Source organism: Musca autumnalis, unplaced genomic scaffold (genome assembly GCF_047663935.1).
Source record: "Musca autumnalis isolate F117 unplaced genomic scaffold, ASM4766393v1 scaffold_2, whole genome shotgun sequence".
NCBI lineage: Eukaryota > Metazoa > Arthropoda > Insecta > Diptera > Muscidae > Musca > Musca autumnalis.
Genome location: NW_027411755.1, coordinates 108,963,730 through 108,985,391, shown reverse-complemented (window position 1 = coordinate 108,985,391; position 21,662 = coordinate 108,963,730). Strand labels below are relative to the sequence as shown.

Genomic DNA, 21,662 nt, shown 5'->3' with positions numbered 1-21,662 from the left:
CATATTAACAAACGTTGTTCCGCATCATGATACAATTAAAAAGGTAGATGCCTCAGCCCAGCTGATCGAATCTAAAACGTCAAAAAACTAGGAATTCGCCATGAAAAATCAAAACAAAAAACCATATGATTCGGTAAGTAAGAGATAGCATGTCTACACTTTATAGACAAACACAAGCGATAAAAAGAGACAACAAGAGACCATTTGGCGAAAATTTTGACAGTTTACATTACAAAAAAAGTTGCTTTGTAGTAGCAATTCGCCGTTGCATCTACCTTTCTAATTGTACCATGTTCCGCATCATGGTGGAATAAGAAGGTGTTATGCTAAGTTTACATTTACGAAATCCACTCGATTTCAACTGTCAATTCCATAGCTCAAACGTTAAATGAAATCTCATCTGGATTTCATTTGACGTTTAACCTTTAACGAAATCCACTCGATTTCAACTGCCAAATCCATAGGTTAAACGTCAAATGAAATCCAGATGAGATTTCATTTGACGTTTGAGCTATGGAATTGACAGTTGAAATCGAGTGGATTTCGTAACTGTAAACTTAGCATAACGGTGGTCCACTTATAATAGCGTACTTAAAAGAAATATCCCATATTTTAGCATGACAAAACAATTGCAACTCACTCCCATCGCTATATAAATAAGGCTCAAAATTATGACTTTTTATATTATTTTTGAATCATATCCAGATTTTTATTAGTTAAGGGTCTCTTTAAGACTGAATACATCAATTTATTAAGCTAGAAAAGTCACATAATTAATAGGAACAGAATATTTTAATCTAATTTTAATTTGGCACTTGATAAGTTTGGAAAAGGTCTAGGAAATGGTATAACAGGAGAATATAATCTAGAATCATCTTTAAAAATAGATTATAGTTGAATACGAAGCCCATACAAAGTTAATTAAATGCATTTTTTCACGTTTTTGAGCGATTTAGTCTGCTGAAGTCCATAAAATGAGGGCCTGCTGTGAATAACGGCCCCATACCAGGCCCATTTATGGGCCTAACGTTTAAAATTACGTATACGCAGTTTTTTTCATACAAACGACGTGGACGATTGGAACTGCGTAGTGCAGTAGATATTTCTATTGAACTAGATTGGCACAACTCTATTCTGTATACAGTCCAAGCGTTTTTATATAATCGTAATATTTTTCTAAGGTTACAAACCTACCATTTTTCACTACTCTCGTTTTAAGGAACGCCCGGGGCCGTTATTCACAGCAGGTCCTTATTTTATGGACTTCAGCAGACTAAATCACTCAAAAGCGTGAAAAAATTCATTTAATTTACTTTGTATGGGCTTCGTATGCAACTATAAGCTATTTTTAAGGATGATTCTAGATTATATTCTCCTGTTATACGATTTCCAAGGCCTTTTCCAAACTTATGAAGTGCCAAATTAAATTTAGATTAAAATATTCTGTTCCTATTAATTATGCAACTTTTCTAGCTTTATAAATTCATGTATTCATGCCCAGCAAAAAAGTTTGGAAGTAGTGCAATGCAGAGTTATGATTTCAATACATCTTTCGATGCATTCCACACGGAGTTATGAAAAACGCACTCAGCTCGATACATTTTAGAAGCACTCGCTTATAGATCCCTAGCCAAGCAAGCCAATTTTTTGAACCCTACAGTCGCAGTCCTTTTTTCTGAACACAAGAGTGTCTAAAATTATAGAATTTGTTTAAAAAATAAAGAAATACAAACTAGAGATACGAACATTGCTGTAATTCACGAGACGCAAATTATTTTTGAAGTGGAGTTAGTTTTTTTGGAAATCTGAACTGGAGTTGGAGGAAAAATGAAAAACCATTTGGATGATGAAGCAATATCAGTTGCGGTGTCACAAAAAGCAGAGCAGAGGAAGTAAACTCAGTTATGATCAAATTTAATGGAGAGTTTTTATAATTTGTATTAGTGTAATGCCAAGTTTACACTTGCGCTCCAAAATCCACTGGATTTCACGAAATCCTGAAATACATCCCGGTGTTTACACTTATTTTTTTGTTGATTTCATACATATCACAATGATCAAGGCAGATGCATATGCGCAGCTGATCGAACATGAATTTTCAAAACAAGTTGTTGCAAATTGAATTAGTCATCAAAAATATACGACAATATAGAACTTTACAACTTTATTTCGAAAATTATCGTACGACTATCTATATATCGTATTCATTGTGTATAGAACCCGTTCCCGTACTCCGAAGTCTAGCAAGACTTACACTTCTCTTTAAACAAAAATAGCGCCGAATAACACCATATTCTCCTGTTTTCTGCCATACAATTTTGGCATAGTAGAAACTAGCAAAATGTTCATTATCATCTAAATACGATAGCTGATACGTTAATTTGCTGCAGTTTTTGCAATTTCCGTAATTTTTTCGTTCCCGTATTTTTTAAGAAATTTGTATGGGGAAGCAATTTTATGTTTGGTTTACATTCGGCGTCTTTTCGTGATTTCGAAGGCGTTTCGTGATTTCGCGCGGAATCATGCAAAATTTATCATGATTTCGCATACAAAAATGAAATCATCTCATTTCGTGATTTCAGCGAAATCAACATCGAAATCACAGTACACATGATATACAACCTTGCTTTTGCCTAAAAAAGTACCAAAAGTTGCAACACTTTTCACGTATCACAATAAACAAGGTAGATGTGCGAATTGCTGAAACAACAAATTTTAGTATCAAAATTTGTAAACAACGTGAAAAATATTAAATAACTTTCTTACAATGCTATTTTTCATTGCGTTCCCGTACTTTTTTAATGGTAATTTTAGAAAATAGATCTAATTGTAAAAAATTTTCTCCCCCATACAAATTTCCTAAAAATACGGAAACGGGAAATGACGGAAATTGCAAAAACTCCAGCAAAAATGTCAAAATCAACGTATCAGCTATAATATTAGATACCAATGAACATATGAACATGCTTGCTGCTAGTTTCTAATAGGCCAAAATTGTATGGCAGAAAACAGGAGAAGAGGGTGTTATTCGGCGCTATTTTTGTTTAAAGAGAAGTGCAAGTCTTGCTAGATTTCGGAGTACGGGAACGCATTTTTAGCACTAAACGGGACAACTACTGCATGTACTAATATTTTGTAGGTTCTGAGCACAACTTTTATCTATCAAAATTTATTATTATGATGTCTCAACTATAAAATCATTATTTATTTTTTTTTATTTTTTGGTACTATACACAATTGATATGATATATAGATAATTTTTTAAATAAAGTTGTAAAGTTCTGTATTGTCGAATATTTTTGATGTTTAATTCAATTTACAACAACTTGTTTTGAAAATTCATGTTCAATCAGCTGCGCATATGCATCTACCTTGATCATTGTCATATGTTTGAAATCAACAAAAAATAAGTGTAAACACCGGGGTGTATTTCAGGATTTCGTGAAATCCAATGGATTTTGGAGCGCAAGTGTAAACTTGGCATTAGACATTTCGCTCTTTTTTCTAACATTAGCCCTGTTCCTTTACGTTCAAGAATCTTCAAGTTTTACAACTTTTTACTCGAAAAGCGTTCCTTTACTTCAGACACAATACAATTCATATGGGAGCAGTTTTCAACTTTTACTACTTTTGCCGGTTTTACCATTTTCAGAAGTAAAGGAACAGACCAATTACCATTAAAAAAGTACGAGAACGCAATGAAAACAAACTGGGTTGTATATCATGTGTACTGTGATTTCGATGTTGATTTCGCTGAAATCACGAAATGAGATGATTTCATTTTTGTATGCGAAATCATGATGATTTTTGCTTGATTCCGCGCGAAATCACGAAACGCCTTCGAAATCACGAAAAGACGCCGAATGTAAACCAAACATAATAAAGTTAATATTCTTGTTTACACGAATAAGCAATGTATTTTATTTATTTTGGGATATTTGCAATGGCTTGCATTTTATAGCATCTTTAGACTGCATTTAAATTCAATCCAAAACACTACATCAAAGGCTGTGATTTGGATCGAAAATGGAGTGCATCTTAGCTGTGTGCCGTGGATGCAAAATGGAGTGCATCCTAGCTGCGCGCTCTCTTGTCAAATTCATAGGTGAATTCATAGGAAAAGATGTACTCCAGCGGCAATTGTTCTAGTGATTTAACTGCATCTGCGGATGCAAACATTTTGCTGGGTGGTTACAACCATGGTGGAATAAGAAGGTGTTTTATGCCAAGTTTACATTTACGCTCCAAAATCCACTGGATTTCGCGAAATCCTGAAATACATCCCGCTGTTTACACTTATTTATTTCTTGATTTCAAACATATCACAATAATCAAGGTAGATGCATATGCGCAGCTGATCGAACATGAATCTTCAAAAAAAGTTTTTGTAAATTAAATTAGTCATCAAAAATAGACGACAATATAGAAATTATCTATATATCGTATTAATTGTGTATAATACTAACAAATGAAAAACTAAAAAATAATTTTATCGTTGAGACATCATAATAATATATAATATTATTAATAATATAATATTATTAAAACATTTTGATAGATAAAATTTGTGTTCATACCTGCAAAATATTACTACTTGCAGTAGTTTTACCGTTTAGTGCTAAAAATGCGTTCCAGTACTAAGAAATCTAGCAAGACTTGCACTTCTTTTTAAATAACAACCTCTCCTCCTGTTTTCTGATAAAAAAAATTTTTGGCCTCGTAGAAACTAGCAGCATATTTATTGGCATCTGATACGCTGAGTTTTGCAATTTCCGCCATTTTTTCGTTCCCGAATTTTTTAAGAAATTTGTATTGGAAAACAATTTTTGATAATTAGCTGTTTTTGCTAACATTACCATTAAAAAGTACGGGAATACAATGAAAAGAATTGTAGCAAAGTAATTTAATATTTTTTATATTGTATACAAATTTTGATACTAAAATTTTTTGTTGCACCAAATGACCATCTACCTTGTTTATTGTGATACGTGAAAAGTGTTGCAACTTTTGGTACTTTTTTAGGCAGAAACAGGGTTGTATATCATGAGTTCTGTGATTTCGATGTTGATTTGGCTGAAATCAAGAAATGAGATGATTTCGTTTTTGTGTGCGAAAGTATGATAAATTTAGCTTGATTCCGCGCGAAATCACGAAACGCCTAAACCAAGCATTACATCAAATTTGGTCACAATAATGTGTTATTGTGAATTTCTTGCTTACATTTTGTGTGTGTTTTTATTCACAATAATGAATTTTGACAACTAGTGTGATAACCAGCTGTTTTTGCCGCTGTACCTGTATTAATGTGCCATGGTTACAACCCAGGGACCGGATTCTCGTTCTATGAAAATTTGATATGAAAAATATTTTCTTTATAATATTTTTCATTTGACATTTATTTCCTTTATAGTACATATTTTTCATTTCATATTTTCATAGAAACAGAATTGATACCCTGCATTTTGTATGTGTTTTTATTCACAATAATGAATTTTGACAACTAGTGTGATAACCAGCTGTTTTTGCCGCTGTACCTGTATTATTGTGCCATGGTTACAACCCAGGGACCGGATTCTCGTTCTATGAAAATTTGATATGAAAAATATTTTCTTTATAATATTTTTCATTTGACATTTATTTCCTTTATAGTATTTTTCATTTCATATTTTTATAGAAACAGAATTGATACCCAGTTCAATCAGCTGTGTATTGATGTTACCTTTTATTGTTCTACCATGCATTTTGTATGTGCAAAGCATGGTACAATAATACAGGTAGCATTACCATGCCAGCTGATGGTAACACAATGTGTCAATTGCATTGAGTTGATGTCAAATTTTGACATCTTATGTTGCCAACAATTGCCGATGCGGCTACCTGTGTATTTGTACCATGGTGCAAAGTAGAGTTGTATAGTTCATGAACGAACTAGTTCAATTGAACGATTCATTGAAAAGATCGTATGAACTAGATCAATCGTTATAGTTCATTATAGTTCAATAGCTCACTGAGCGCCGACCGAAAGATCCACGAAGTCTGTGTTTAGACACACAAATTTCTCGGGAAAGTAAATTGAGTTTTTGGGAGAGAGCGGCGAGGAAAGAGCTCTTCAATACTCCTTCCTACCCCCTATTGCCTAAAAACTGAATTTACTTTCCCGTGTGTCTAAACACGGACGAAGAACGATCAATGAACGAACGAACGATTCACAATCTAGTTCACGCGTCATACACATATTAATAAAGTGACGCCGTCTTCTGTGATGCTTTATTCCACTATGGTAATTACCGAAATTATAAGCATTTTAATTTTACCGACAATTGTCGGTAATTCAAAAAATGAGTTAGAGAATCGCACTACTGGTGCAGTTAAATTATATTATTAATTGTTTGTTTCTATTTGGCAAAGACGTATAGCAATAAAGACCCGAACAAATGCATTTTCCAAAAACATATGCTAATAGTTACACATTTTCGTTACAGATGGCTACACAACTCACTGGAATTGATAACAGCAATGCCAATCGTTTTTGATTCCCATTTCTCGCGGCAGAAAACATAAACGTCGTGTTTTGTGGCTGAAATTTATTTCTTTACTTTTATTTGTTGTTTATTTAATAAAAAAACAAAAGCGAGTGCCGTCAAATTTGAGTTTTAATGTTTTTCTTGTCAATATTCCAATGAGTAACAGTTTTCGTTTAACAGAATGTTGCTATGATATCGTAGCAACAGAGGTTAACTCCCTCTACAGCTAATTTTTCACAATTGACTTTTCCTATCTTATTATATTGACATCTTTGTATTTGGTGTATGTATGCGTTTGATTGAACGATTCTGATCCGAATAATTGAACTGGATAGTGAACTATGAACTAGATTACTGAACTAGAGCTCTTGAACTAGATCTTTCAAATGAACTAGACTGTACAACTCTATAATACAGGCACAGCGGCAAAAACAGCTTGTTATCAAGCTAGTTGTCAAAATTCATTATTGTGAATAAAAACACATACCAAAGACATAGAACTGTAAAGATTGGACATAATGCATAATGCAGTTCAATTTTACTATTAAACCATAGATGGTGTTTGTGTATAACAGACAACTAACAGAACACGACGGCAACAAATAGAAACAAACAATTAATAATATAATTTAACTGCACCAGTAGTGCGATTCTCTAACTCATTTTTTGAATTACCGACAATTGTCGGTAAAATTAAAATGCTTATAATTTCGGTAATTACCATAGTGGAATAAGGCATCACAGAAGACGTCGTCACTTTATTCATATGTGAATGACGCGTGAACTAGATTGTGAATCGTTCGTTCGTTCATTGATCGTTCTACGTGGATCTTTCGGTCGGCGCTCAGTGAGCTATTGAACTATAATGAACTATAACGATTGATCTAGTTCATACGATCTTTTCAATGAATCGTTCAATTGAACTAGTTCGTTCATGAACTATACAACTCTACTGTATTATTGTGCAAAGATGTCAATATAATAAGATAGGAAAAGTCAATTGTGAAAAATTAGCTGTAGAGGGAGTTAACCTCTGTTGCTACGATATCATAGCAACATTCTGTTAAACGAAAACTGTTACTCATTGGAATATTGACAAGAAAAACATTAAAACTCAAATTTGACGGCACTCGCTTTTGTTTTTTTATTAAATAAACAACAAATAAAAGTAAAGAAATAAATTTCAGCCACAAAACACGACGTTTATGTTTTCTGCCGCGAGAAATGGGAATCAAAAACGATTGGCATTGCTGTTATCAATTCCAGTGAGTTGTGTAGCCATCTGTAACGAAAATGTGTAACTATTAGCATATGTTTTTGGAAAATGCATTTGTTCGGGTCTTTATTGCTATACGTCTTTGTATTGTGGATGGCACCATGTTTTTGCCCACGTTTTGTGTATCAGCTGATGACATTTGTTGTTTACATTTTGTCGATTGTTTGATTTAAATCGTAATTGAGTAAATGTCTGTTGAATTTATAAGACTTGCTTTTATAAAAACTTACTCCTTTTGTCGGTATATAAACAATATAAACAGATATAAAGTTTTATTGAAAGGAATAGATAACGTCCCGGTTATTAGCGATCTTTTGAGAGATATTCAAGTGGTAAACGGAACTCAAAGTTATTTTGAAATGTTGCAGAACAAATTATTGAGAAATGCTCAAACGCAGCATTGCGACTCGTCCAATGATGAAGGCAATATTATTATGTGCACATCAAATATCATTCCAACCATTTTAGATGATGTGCAGGAACAATGTGTCTGGTTCTACGAAGTTGAAGATTATCAACCTGTTGGCAAAAGTGAGGTAAGTTGCTTGCAAATATGTATGTATATATGTACATACAAACATGTAAATATTGGAACAAGTCGCGTATACACGCGCATGTCCTATTTTGTGAAATTTTTACCAAAGGTAGGTCTCGTTGTCCTGAACACAAAAATATATATCTCTGGGAAGTCCATTCTTCCCGAGATCGGGTGTGCGCGTGTATTCCCGTCTTATGCCGAGTGAGTAAGGCTCTGTTGTCACGATATCATAACAAATGTTGTGCGCCCTTATATTCTCTACTTCTTATGTTCATAGATTGGCCATATCGGTACCTCCTCAGAAGAAGTTCAACCATTTTCCCTAAAATGGGTCTCACGGTAACTCTCGAACGGAGCACCGATTTGCTCCAAAATATTTGTAGTGGGGGCAGAGTTCGAAAATAAACAGTACACTAACATAGTGTACCGCTCCGAGGACAGTATCACTAAAATATTTTTAGCGTTAGTGTTCCGGAACACAAACACTAAAAAATATTTTAGTGATACTGTCCTCGGAGCGGTACACTATGTTAGTGTACTGTTTATTTTCGAGTCGGAACACTAAAAATCGTAGTGCTCCGCAGTCGGAACACTAAATATCGTAGTGTACCGCAGTCGGAGCACTAAAAAATCGTTGTGTACCACATGTCGGAACACTAAAAAATAACGTAATGATAATGAACCACACACAAATTAGGACATAAAAACTCAGATACACCTCTTAGATCCATGTGTGTATACATATTAATGAATGACGTTGGGAAACATTGATTCGGTTGTTGTACAATGGCGCACTACAAATTGTAGTGTTCTGACTGTGGATACATGAGTTTATTATGATTTGTGACGAAAATTAAATATTTTATACTTTTTTAATAAACAAAAACTAAAAAATGAATTTTAATAGAACAAGTGAAAAACGCCTGATTTGATTTTTGGACAATGGAACAATAAAAATCGTAGTGTTCGGCTGCGGAGTACTAAAAATCGTAGTGTTCCGACTGCCGGATCACTAAAAATCGTAGCGTTCCAACAATAAAAATCGTAGTGTTTGTCTGCGGAGTACTAAAATCGTAGTGTTCCGACTGCCGGATTACTAAAAATCGTAGTGTTCCGACTGCCGGATCACTAAAAATTGTAGTGTTCCGACTGCCGGATCTCTAAAAATCGAAACAATGGAACAATAAAAATCGTAGTGTTCGCCTGTGGAGCACTAAAAATCGTAGTCTTCCGACTGCCGGGTCTCTAAAAATCGAAACGCTCTTAATTATAATTTCTGAGGAAAATTTAATATTTTATGGGTTGTGGGACGAGTAAAAATTAAAAATAAAAAATAATAAATAAAATGTACGTGTTTTAAATTAGTTACAAACGTTGAGAGCTTTAGTAGAAAATTAGAAAAAAAATCATCATCATTAATTGATGAATATTGTTTCTTGTACAAATGGCAACAGGTACAATTTCCCCTAAATAATAAGTGTCTTCAAACGTACAAGTCTACTTGGGAAAATCCACATACTTTCTTCAACTGCATTCACTGAGGAATTTAGTTTTTGATACAAAAAGTTACAGGTACAATTTCCGCAAACATTGTGTTGTTATTAATATTTTCCGTTCCTTATTTCTTTTGTTCACATTAAAAAAATTAAGTAATTCATGAAGATCAAGAAGACAAATTTTATACGAATATGTACATCTTTATGACACTAAGTATTGTTATTCTGATACGTATATACTGACGTGTAATATATAATATAATATTCAGTAACGTGTAATATTTTAGATTATATGTAACAAAAAATGTAATAAATAGTATTTTATAAAAATTAGTACCGAATACATCTTGTTATATTTTCTACTAACGTTCTCAAATTTTGTAACTAATTTTAAGTACATGGATATAACATGCTCATCTTAATTTGTATTTATTAATATTTACTTGACCCAAAAGCCATCAAATATTTAATTTTCCTCATAAATCATAATAAACAGATGATTACCTAAACGTCGAACAGTAAAATTGTTACTGCTCCATTGTCCAAAACCCAGTCAGATGTTTTTCACATTTCCTATTAATTTTTATTTCTTAATTTGTATTTATTAAAAAAACATAAAATATTACATTTTCCTCACGAATTATAATAAACTCATGTGTGGTACATTAGCTTCGTTCCAGTACTTTTTTAATGATAAAAGTGTCAAAAGAGCAAACTGTCGAAAATGAGCCCAACATAAACATTTTTCCAAAATGTACGGGAACGGAAAAATGGCAGAAATGTCAACAAATCTGGAACAAATGTCAAAGTCGACATGTCAGCCAATCAGAAGCCGTCAAACATGTTGCACATTTTTGCTCACCCAAATTTGTCGTGTAAAAAGTTTCTAAAGAGAAAGCTACTCAGCGCCATATTTGTTCAAAGAGAAGTGAACGTTTTGCAACTTTTTTGGTGTACGGGAACACATTTTGGGGAAAAATGTGTTAAATGTGTAAAAACTTTTTAGTTCTGGAACGAAGCTATTACCTTATTGTATTGCACGTGGTACACTACGATTTTTAGTTATCCGACAGTCGGCACACTACGATTTTTAGTGATCCCGCAGTAGGAACACTCCGATTTTTAGTGCTCCACAACCGAACACCACGATTTTTATTGTTTTTAGATATCCGGCAGTCGCAACACTACAATTTTTAGTGATCCAGCAGTCGGAACACTACGATTTTTAGTGCTCCACTACGATTTAGTGTTCCATTGTCCAAACCCCAAATCAGATGTTTTTCACATTTTCTTTTAATTTTTATTTATTAAAAAATATATATTTAATTTCCTCAAAAATCATAATAAATTAATGTATGGTTCATTACCTTATAGTTTCAAAACGTGGTACAAAACGATTTTTAGTGCTCCGGCACGACGATCTTTGTGCTTCATTCCACAAAAACTAAATATTGTTTTTTCATAATTTGACCAAATTTCGCAATGTGTTTAATTAATTTAATCATACATGGATGTAACAATTTATCTTAATTTTTATTTGATCAAATTTAACCAAATATTTAATTTTCCTAAGAAAACATAATACCTTTATTATTTTTTAGTGTTCCAACACGTGGTGCACTATGATTTTTAGTGATCCGGCAGTCGGAACACTAAAATTTTTAGTCCTCCGCAGTCGGAGCACTAAAATTTTTAGTGCTCCGCAGTCGGAGCACTACGATTTTTAGTGCTCCGGCAGTCGGAACACTAAAATTTTTAGTGCTCCGCAGTCGGAACACTACGATTTTTAGTCCTCCGCAGTCGGAGCACTACGATTTTTAGTGCTCCGGCATGCGGTACACTACGATTATCGTTGTGTTCCGGTACAGTATCACTAAAATATTTTTTAGTGTTTGTGTTCCGGAGCGGTACACTATCGAAGTGTACATATCCATCTTGGTACGGTACAGAACGGTACGGTACGATATCATAGTGTTTATTTTCGAACACTGAGTGGGGGCCACCGTGGTGCAATGGTTAGCACGTCCGCCTTGCACTCAGAAGGTCTGCGGTTCGAATCCCAGGCCAAGCAACATCAAATGGCAAAATTCCCCCTCAGTAATGCTGGCGACATTTCCTGAGTATTTAAGCCATGAAAAACTTCTCTACAAGTGGTGTCGTAAGACACGCCGTTCGGACTCGGCAATAAAAAGTAGGTCCCTTATCATTGAGCCAATATGAATCGCCGTGCACTCATTGATACAAGAGAAGTCTCCCTTGTCCCATCTGGGATGTTTGTGGAACAATTATATATATATATATATATATATATATATATATATATATATTATATATATATATATATATATATATATATATATATATATATATATATATATATATATATATATATATATATATTTGTAGTAGCTTGGTTCGAGTATGGACTATAACGGTCCACTCTTATGGAAATGTTATTTGCTTTTAAATCTTTATCTGCGGGCAAATCTGACTGATACATTTTTACTTGTTTGTCTGTTTTTACTACAGTTCAGTAGTGCGATTCTCTAACCCATTTTTTGAATTACTGACAAAAACTGGAAACATTAAAACGCAAAATTATTAATGAAAAGATCAAATACAAGTTGACAACACTGCTGCTATCGGTAGAACTTTAAGACAACTTTTTATTGGTCGCTACCTTACCGAATAATCTCGTTAATTACCGAAATTATAAGCATTAGAATTTTATCGATTTTTGTCGGTAACTCGAAAAATTAGTTAGAGAACCGCACTGCAGAAGTCCATACTTGCCTGAGTATAGAGCTATTAGACCTCTCCTGGCGCGCTCCTCGACATTCCTTTTCCACGTTAATTGGTGGTCCAGAATGATGCCGAGGTATTTGGCTTCCGAGGAGAGTTCAAGAGTAACTCCGCCCAGCACTGGTAGGGTAAATGATCTGACTTTCCTCTTGTTCGTAAACAGAACCAGCTTAGTTTTCGATGGGTTCGCACCAAGACCATTGTTGAGTGCCCATCTTGATAACTTGACTAGAGCTCCTTGCATGAGTTCAGATTGTGTTTGTGGGAACTTTCCGCTGAATAATGTACATCGTCGGCATATGCGACCGTTTTTATATGTAGTTTGTCAAATTCCTTAAGTCGTTTATTACTAGGAGCCACAGTAATGGTGATATTACACCACCCTGAGGTGTACCTCTAGTAACATACTTCCGAATGGAACTCCCACCGATTTGTGAATTGATTATTCGACTGCCAAGCATGCCGTCAGGCCAATTAATCAGTGTGGAGGAGACACCCAGATTTATGAGAGAGCTGTGTATGGATTCGAGTCTAACGTTATTAAAGGCACCCTCTTTATCAATTTACCCTAAGACTTCATTCAACGCTGTTTTTACCGATTTTCCATTTAGATAGGCGTGTTGGGTGGAAGTTCTTTGTTTTTTGTTCGACTTACGATCCCCTCTATAACACTCACATCCTCGGTTGTGTACCGTTGGAACATCGGGATTTTCTGATACATCCATACAGTTGGGGAAGTGAGTGTTAGCCAGGAGGTATAGAGTCTCCAGGCCAGAGTTATTCCATGTGCCATCAGGCCGTTTTATACCACCAATGATTTTCGGGTGCTTTGATAGTACCCTACGTAATCTGGACACGTCCTTAACCCCTCTATCTTCTCACTTTATAGTTCTCCCATTCAGTGGACAACTTTGATTTGTTGGTTTTTCTAAGATTGGCGAGTTCTTTTGACCACCAGACCGGTTGGCTTCTTCTGCGAGGGCGGGTTAGTGGACAGGAGGCCTCATAGCTATCTACCAGAACCTCTGTTAAATGTTGTTGTGGGATAGCGCGGTACCCCCAGCGTTGAGGTAACTAATTCAGCAAACTTGTCCCAATCGGTTCCGCTGAAATTAGAGAGATATATTAAATTGAAATTCTTTTTGGCAACTATACAGGTTCTTACCTTATCTCCGCTGGATGTGGCGAAGGTAGTATAGTCGCCATCGCTTAGGCCGGCAACCTTATTTTTGTAAAGAAAAGGATCCTGTACCAAAGCGATGTCAACTTCGGATTTTGTGTGAGAAAGTAGAAGTTCAGCAGCAGCCGCTTTGCAGGGATGCAGGTTGATCTGCATGATGCGAAGCGGCTGTTGTTGTCGTTCCTTTACTGTCTTTGACCTAGACGGAACCTAATCCATCCTAGGCCAAAGTGCAGTTTTCCCTCACGAGTCTGTAGGTACTCCTGCCCTTGTGTGTCAATTGCAGCGTACGTAAAAATACTTTAAATAACATTTCCAATCGTTTCGTTTCGTATTTTCCATAGGAACAATACAAAACGAAACATTACCCACGTTGGCCGAGCTCGCTGTTTAGTTTTGTTTTGTTTACATTCGTGAGTGCGAACAAAACGAAAAGCGAAAAGTACTCAACTCCACAAGAGCAGATAGAAAACGGTATAGTACTAAACACATGTGAATAAATCAAAAACGTTTGGTGGTTGATAAAATTCACTGTGGTATGCTGATTGGTGGTTGATAAAATTCACTGTGGTATGCTGATGCTAACTTCCCAGCAAACCAAATGTCGGATGTCCGACATATCGAAACAATTTCGGAAGCAAAATCGTTCAGATTTCGTATCGATTTCTATACGATTTTTCGTAGGGGAATTTGTTCAGATTTCGTTCCGATTTCGGAGAAAATGTCGGAGGTAATTTCCCTTCGAATTTGCTAATGTTTTTCTTCCGATTTCGTTACGAATTCGGATCGATATGTCGGAAACAATTTTCCCTTCGCACAGCAACCACCTTTTGTATATATCTAACAAGCAACATTTTAGTTTGTTGTCGAAAAACAAAATGGTTGCTTATAAAATTCGCATATACATTTTTTAAATATTTTAAATATAAATGCAACATATAATAATTCAAGCTAGTGTTGATAGACTCAACATATTCGTACACAAAGTTTACATTGTTCTACTATAACTACAAAATGATAACAACATTGAAAATCATTAGATATCATTGAAATTATAATCTTCCAATAAAAAAAAATTTATCAATAAAAAAGAGGCATCAGAGAAAAATTTTTTCCTTCGATAATCATACGAAATTATTCCAAAATTGTTCAGAAACCTTTACGAAAGTTCGAAAGGTACCTCAGATTTTCATACGACATTATTCCGAAATCGTTCAGAAATCTGTACGAAAATTCGAAGGAAGAAATTCGAATTCCGAATTTCCCAAGGATTTTCTTCCGATTTCGTTGCGAATTCTGACCGAAATCGATCCGATTTCGCTCCGACATTTCGTTCCGAAATTATGTCAACCCCTTCATACAACTTTCGTTAAGATATCGTTACGATTTCGGATCAGATATCGGACGTAACGTCCGAAATTTGTTCCGATTTCGTTACGATATCGGTACGATTGGTTTGCTGGGTTATAGGGTTGTTAAGCAAGCACATGTGTGTGTGTCTGAGTGTGTCATTGGCAATACACACGGCAAACGTTTCCCAAAAATACTTCTTGTTTCGGTGGTGAATGAAACAACTCGGCAAAGCATAGCCGAAGTTACATTTCAGCAATCGTACCGTTTCCATCTTTTTACATTGAAAAGTTTGTGTTTTTGTTTTGGTTGTGAGAATGAAACGATTCAGAGAAGCTGAAAAGTTTGTGGCTTTGTGTGATTGGTACGGGAATCGTTTTGTTTGTTTCCGTTCATTGGTCAATTGACACCCTTATAGCAAGGCCCTCACCCTCCGGACTGTGGTTGACAAGTTTCTAAGAGCCGGTCTGGAGGTTGGGGTTTTGTCCACCGAGTATTATCAGTATCCTTGCAGGGTCAACCGCGGGCGGTGGCACCCATGCCGACAATACCCTTCTGCTGGGAATCTCATTCACACCCACAGCCACCAGTTGACAGCCCTCCCAGAGTTCGCCAAGACCATCTATTGTGTTTACAAGGAAGTTTAGAGATTCCCTGGTTGTTGTTGTTGTAACAGGTTGTCTGCAACCAATTGATTTCCCCTGTTGATAAATAGAGATGTTAAATCATTCGTGTGTCATAAGTTGGTGTGGGTGTGGCATGCTTGGGTTATTGTGTTGGGATGTGTAATGGGATATTGTGTTTGGATGAGTATGGGCTGAGAATTGATTGTGGAGGTATATTGTGTTATTGGGATATTGTGGGTTAGTTGTGTGTGTGTTGGTTGATTGATGTGTGTGATATGTGAGGATATATAAATATGGCTAATTGTCTATTGGTAGTTGTAGAAAACGGGCCACTTCCACCGGTCTTATCCAGAGATCCACGGGGCGCAAATCCGTGGGTTTATTCGGACAAGAGAATAAATGTGCGGTATTGTGCGGAGACTGTGAGCAACTTGGGCACTGGTCCAATGTGCCTGGAACTATTTTGGCACGGTAACAGTTCAATATATTGCTATAACCAGATCTGAGCTGTGCCAAGATGGTTCTGGTTGATCTGGGAAGTTGTCTCTCGCTGTCAGAGATTGCTGGTGGGTGTTGATTAAGGACTTTGTTAGGGCTGTATCTGTTGACGGCCTCTTGGACCGCCCGAGTGTGCAGCTGTTTCAGACCTGCTGCTATTGACAATCTGTTGAGGTCTGATGGTATGACGTCTTGGATGTCCGGGCAGTAGCGCCTGATGTCCTTCCGGATGTGTCGTGGAGGAGGATCCTGCATCACAATGTGATGGTTGGGATGACTAGGCAGATGGCAGGCCAGGAGGAACTGTCTAGCAAGCAACACATTATGTTGCTGTATCGACAGTACCCTCGTCTCCTCATGTAGATGATCCACACTCGACATCAAAACACATCCGGTAGCAATCCGCAAAGCACTACCTGTAATTTACTCCACTGGGTGCCACTCATAAACGATGTCCAAACGGGGGCAGCATAGCTCAGGATTGAGCGACTGATTGCCTTGTATGTCGCTGTGAGCGTTTCTTTGTCTTTGCCCCAAGTGGTACCTGCCAGCGCTTTCAGGACCTTGTTTTTGGCTTGGACTTTTGTTTTTATGTATGCGGCGTGTTCTGTGAAGTTGAGTAAGTTGTCGAACACAACACCCAGGATCTTCGGGTGCTGGACGGTCGGTATTGTTCTTCCATCGACGCTTATGTCTAGTTCCATTCTTACTTCACGTGTCCATGATGTGAAAAGGGTAACTGTTGATTTCGACGGTGATATTAAGAGATGTATTTCCTGCATGAAGGCTGAGATGACGGCTAGGTAGTCATTCAGTCTAGCGCTTATTTCATCGACATTTACTCCAGACGACAGGATCGTGCAGTCGTCTGCGTAGGAGACCATCTTAATGCCTTGAGGAGGAGCAGGAAGCTTCGCAAGGTAAAGATTGAAGAGGAGCGGTGACAGAACTCCACCTTGCGGTACACCCATTTTTAGTTTGCGGTATTTTGACTTTCGGCCTCGGAATTCCACATATGCCTGTCTTCCATTGAGATAATTACCAAGCCAGCGCTTGGTAATATTGGGTAATGTGGAATCCATAATGTCACCCATCAGAATCGAGTGATCTACCGTGTCAAAAGCCTTTGACAAGTCCAAAGCGGCGATCACAGTCCGTGCTGGCGGTCGATTCTGGTTGAAACCATTCGCAATATGAGTAGTTATCTCGTTTAAAGCCGTCGTTGTGCTACGAGCCTTTCGAAATCCATGCTGATGATTAGCTAGTTGGAGGTGTTCGGTCATGGATGGCAGCAACAGCGCTTCCAAAACCTTGGCAATAGGTGATAATAGGGAGATAGGACGGTATGATTCTCCAAAGTTTGCCGGTTTATCAGGCTTAGGAAGTGGGATAACCCGTGCAACCTTCCAAATCTCTGGTATTACCAACAGGTTTGCCGAGAGACTGAGAAGTTGCGCCAGGAATCCCAGGGCTATTGGACCGAGGTGCTTTAGTGCACCATGGAGATGCCATCAGGGCCATGAGCTTTTGATGGTTTCGCCTTGGAGATTGCGGCTTCGACTTCAGCAGCTGTGAAGGAGCGGGGATTGGTCTCGCATGGGAGTTTCCTGAATTTCCGAAGGGTTGCTCTTCTGGCCCTGTTCTGCGTGGTGGGATGGGCAATAAATTGCTGGCAGAACTTATTTGCGCACTTTGTGGCATCTGACTGTTGGGCGTTGTCGAAAGTTAAAGCAATGCACATAGGTTTCAATCAGGAAATTTTTGGCCAAAACCCTATTTTTGAAGTTTCGAAATTTTAATTTTTTTTTTTGCCAGAATAATAAAAAACACATCAAGTCATCTGAAAATAATTAGTTTTTGTAAATAACGTTAGTATTCGTTGATTGGCGCAGTACCAAAGTTGACCCTTTTTTATGTAAAAATAAAACAGATTTTGTGTTGTAAAATATACAATTTTTGTTGTATTGCGTCGCTGCATAAATATACAGAAGTGAGACCAAAGTTATTATGAATCGGGAAGCTGTTAATGAGTACTTTCATAACATTTACAAAAAGAACGATGAAATTTGTAAAATTAGCGTCATAAAATCAATGTTTTTATATACATTAAAATTTATTTTTTACAAATACTTTTTAAATATTCTTTGTTTGTCCACCTCCAAATTGATTTCGGAAGATAGCTGGTGGACTGAACTAATAAATTGAGAAATAAATTCTTGCTCAAATTTGCCACAGTTAAAATAAAGTGGTTTTTTCTATTTCAAGATGGGAGAATTTTTTGTAAATACCTGTTGAGATTGTACGTAGTATCCAATTGAAATAGAACGGTAATACCCGCATCTATCAACCGGTTTTCCTTAAAATTCATATTTAAGGGTTTCAGAGTGTAGAAAACAAGTATGTATAATTTTTTTGAAAATAGGTCCATTTTTTGTCATAGCCCCCACATAAAAGTACCGTCCGATTTTAGATATTTTTTGGATTTTAGCGACACGTTATGACCGATTCGGCTGAAATTTGGTATTTTGACCTCTTGGAAGATATGAATCCTTCGTACCAAAAATTATTAACATAGGTCAATGTTTTGGTTTAGACCCGACACAACGGGACCACCCTGTTCAACAATTTTAGCAGTTTTTAGTCATTTTGGTCGATAACACGTAAGAATTGCTGTTTGTACACATTTATTATAAATAATAATTAATTTCAATACTAAATGGACGTTGAAATAGTTTTGGCCATAAAATTTGGATTTGGGACCATTGTGCAATGTTACCCTGGTTGCTATGTACGCCGGATAGACCTTTGATCGTAGACCATAATTTATGTGAACCAGCATCACAATTGTTGAGGTGATTGATCCATTTTTCCCGACGGTGCTGGTTTACCAGAGTATTAATCTCTGCCGTCAAGGATGCAATCCTGTGGTCATCAGGGCTTGTAGCACGCAGGTGGTCGCGTTGGTCAGCAAGTCTTGCTGCAGCCGTAGGATAACCCGGTCTACATTGCGGAATTCTTCCAGCGGGGATATGACGCTTGGCCGCCCGGAGAATTACATTCCTTAAGATATTCTCACCCTTTCTGGCACATGAGGGGGGCGGCTGTTGACTAAGTGCAGTTTCAACTTCATTCGTGAAGCCATGCCAGTTGGCTTTGTTGTAGTTCACGAATGTGCGTATATCATGCTCCATAAAGTCGCTTGACTTCTCCACCGTGATCAAGATGGGGATATGATCAGAGTCTAGGGCCACATGAGTTTGCCAGGATGTTGTGGCAATGAGCGACGCGCTGACGATCGTGATGTCTGGGGAGCTTGAACAGTTGGCCGTAATTCTGGTGGGGAAGTTTTCATTGATGGCTGCAAGATCTTAAAGGAGTGGGAATCACCAACACCATGATGTGATGGCTGCAGATGTTGAGAGGAGTGGCTCTGATTTTGTGGCTGTGTGGCAGCATTAAGCAGAATCTGTTGTTGTTGTGGCGGTATGCTTATGCTGCAGTGTCCTGAAATGTTAGATGGAGGGGAGGACAGGGTGCTGATAGGAGACATGGATGTTAATGTGCCAGAATGACTGCTGTTGGTGGTGTTGCTCGTTGAGGTTGGTGTGCTGCTAGCTATGGTAGAGTTTGCGCAGCAGTCCGCCACAAAGTCTTCTGACCAATCTCGATGTGAGCGCAGATTTGTGCACCGTCTCAAGTGGCACCAGTTATTGCATCTATTACAACGCACTGATGCAATATTGCTCCAAATAATGTTGCTGCAGACTGAACAGCGCCAGACTGTTGACGTTGTCGCAGTTCGGCCACGAGTTGTTGCTTGGCCAGCAGCTGGAGGGGTACCACAACAGCTTGCCACAAATGTGTCTGTGTAGTCGCGATGACTTGCCAGACCAGAGCAGCGCCTGAGGTGACACCAACCAAGGCACTGACTACACTGAAACTGTACTAAATTACGTGTAATTCTAGTATGACACACGGAGCAGATTGTGACCTCGGTGGAAGTGGGGCCTGGATTCTGCTCGATGCCAGCCATAATCAACAGGATCTTGAGCAAAACGGCTGGCATGATTTGCTCACCTGGGGAAAAAAATGGTTTTTACAGCTGGTGCTGGGTTGACAATCCCTGGCCGAGAAGGACTCGGGTCTTTCCGGAGCGTAGATCCGATTGTCGTGGGAACGAGATTCCCTGGTTGTTGGCCTTGGTAGTGGTGGTCTACCGCTCTCGCTCCCCTGGTAACGGGCAGAGGAGGTAGATGGAGTCCTATAATTATATACATATATCAAAATAAAAAAAATCAGTATGGAAGTACACAAATTTATGTTGTATACTTAGTTTTACTCGATTTTCAAAAAAGATACTCCGAACGAAGTGTATCTTCAACTTGTTGTAGAATATATAGCAAAACAATCCGATTGAGTGTTCTTATATACGGATGCGTCAAAATACAATTTAACTTCTGCTTATGCAGTTGTTGATGAAAATGGAAAAACAATTGTAGCAAAATGTTTAAAAGACAACGCATCAATTTTTACCCCCGAAGCAGCTGGAATATTACATGCCCTAAACTTAGCTTTGGAATCGAATAAAACAACTGCTATATTCACGGACAGTTTATCTGGCGTAAAAGCTGTTTGTAATATTTCTAATAACAAATGGATATCAACAAAGATATATAATATTATAAGATGTGGCTTTTGCGTAGTGAATCACATGGTTTACTAACATTCCCTGTTAGTTGTTGTTGCTGTAACAGTGTTTTATTATTATGTTTGCATGTTCGTTCTCCTGTTCAATCTGGCTCTTGGTCTATCTCCAGTTCCAGGAAGTTGGCTACTTCGATGGGATGTAACCACAGATCCACTGGAGTCAGATGAGTAGGCTTGGCGGGGCAGTTGAATAGGTGCATAGTATCGTGCGGGCCCATGCCGCATACTGGGCAGATGTCTTGCACAGTGCGATCGATTCCCGCCCAATAGGATTTTAAGCGACTGCAATATCCTGAGCGTAATTGAGCCAAAACTACTCTGGTTTGTCGTGGCAGCTGACGCTCTTCAGCTGCGTTAGATGGGGGATGTGCTCCGATGACTGCATTCACACAATAATTGCTTATGGTCTTAGCAACTGTGTCCGTGTGAATGCTGTTCAAACCTGCCTGATATGCCTGTTGATCTAGAGGTTCTCTCCTATATTGTTGGACCGTCGTCTCTAGAGCATGAATATCCTTCTTGATATGCCTGGGTGTATCGGTGGCCAGCAGATGGTGATTGGGCAAGCAATCGTAGCAAGTACTGCAACGATAGCATCTCATTATGTTGCCGTACTGGAAGAATCTTTGCCTCCTCATGTAGATGGTCCACTTTAGATTTAAGGA

At 37.5% G+C, this 21,662-nt stretch overlaps 2 protein-coding genes across 2 annotated transcripts in view; one reads left to right on the top strand and one right to left on the bottom strand.

Moving 5' to 3' along the window:
• Positions 1-7,493: 7,493 nt before the first annotated feature.
• LOC141394445 (pseudouridylate synthase RPUSD2-like) overlaps positions 7,494-21,662 on the top strand; it is a 196,246-nt gene continuing 182,077 nt past the window's right edge. Inside the window, exon 1 of the mRNA XM_073968785.1 lies at positions 7,494-8,336. Coding sequence (XP_073824886.1) covers positions 7,989-8,336 — 348 coding nt within the window. The 5' untranslated portion in view covers positions 7,494-7,988. The remainder of the gene's footprint in view (positions 8,337-21,662) is intronic.
• LOC141393016 (uncharacterized) lies at positions 18,820-20,644 on the bottom strand. The gene is made up of 2 exons (XM_073965969.1): positions 20,620-20,644; positions 18,820-20,551 (listed from the first exon to the last, which is right to left on the bottom strand). The coding sequence occupies exon 2, from the start codon at positions 20,354-20,356 to the stop codon at positions 19,532-19,534; it is 825 nt and encodes a 274-aa protein (XP_073822070.1). The 5' UTR covers positions 20,357-20,551; positions 20,620-20,644; the 3' UTR covers positions 18,820-19,531.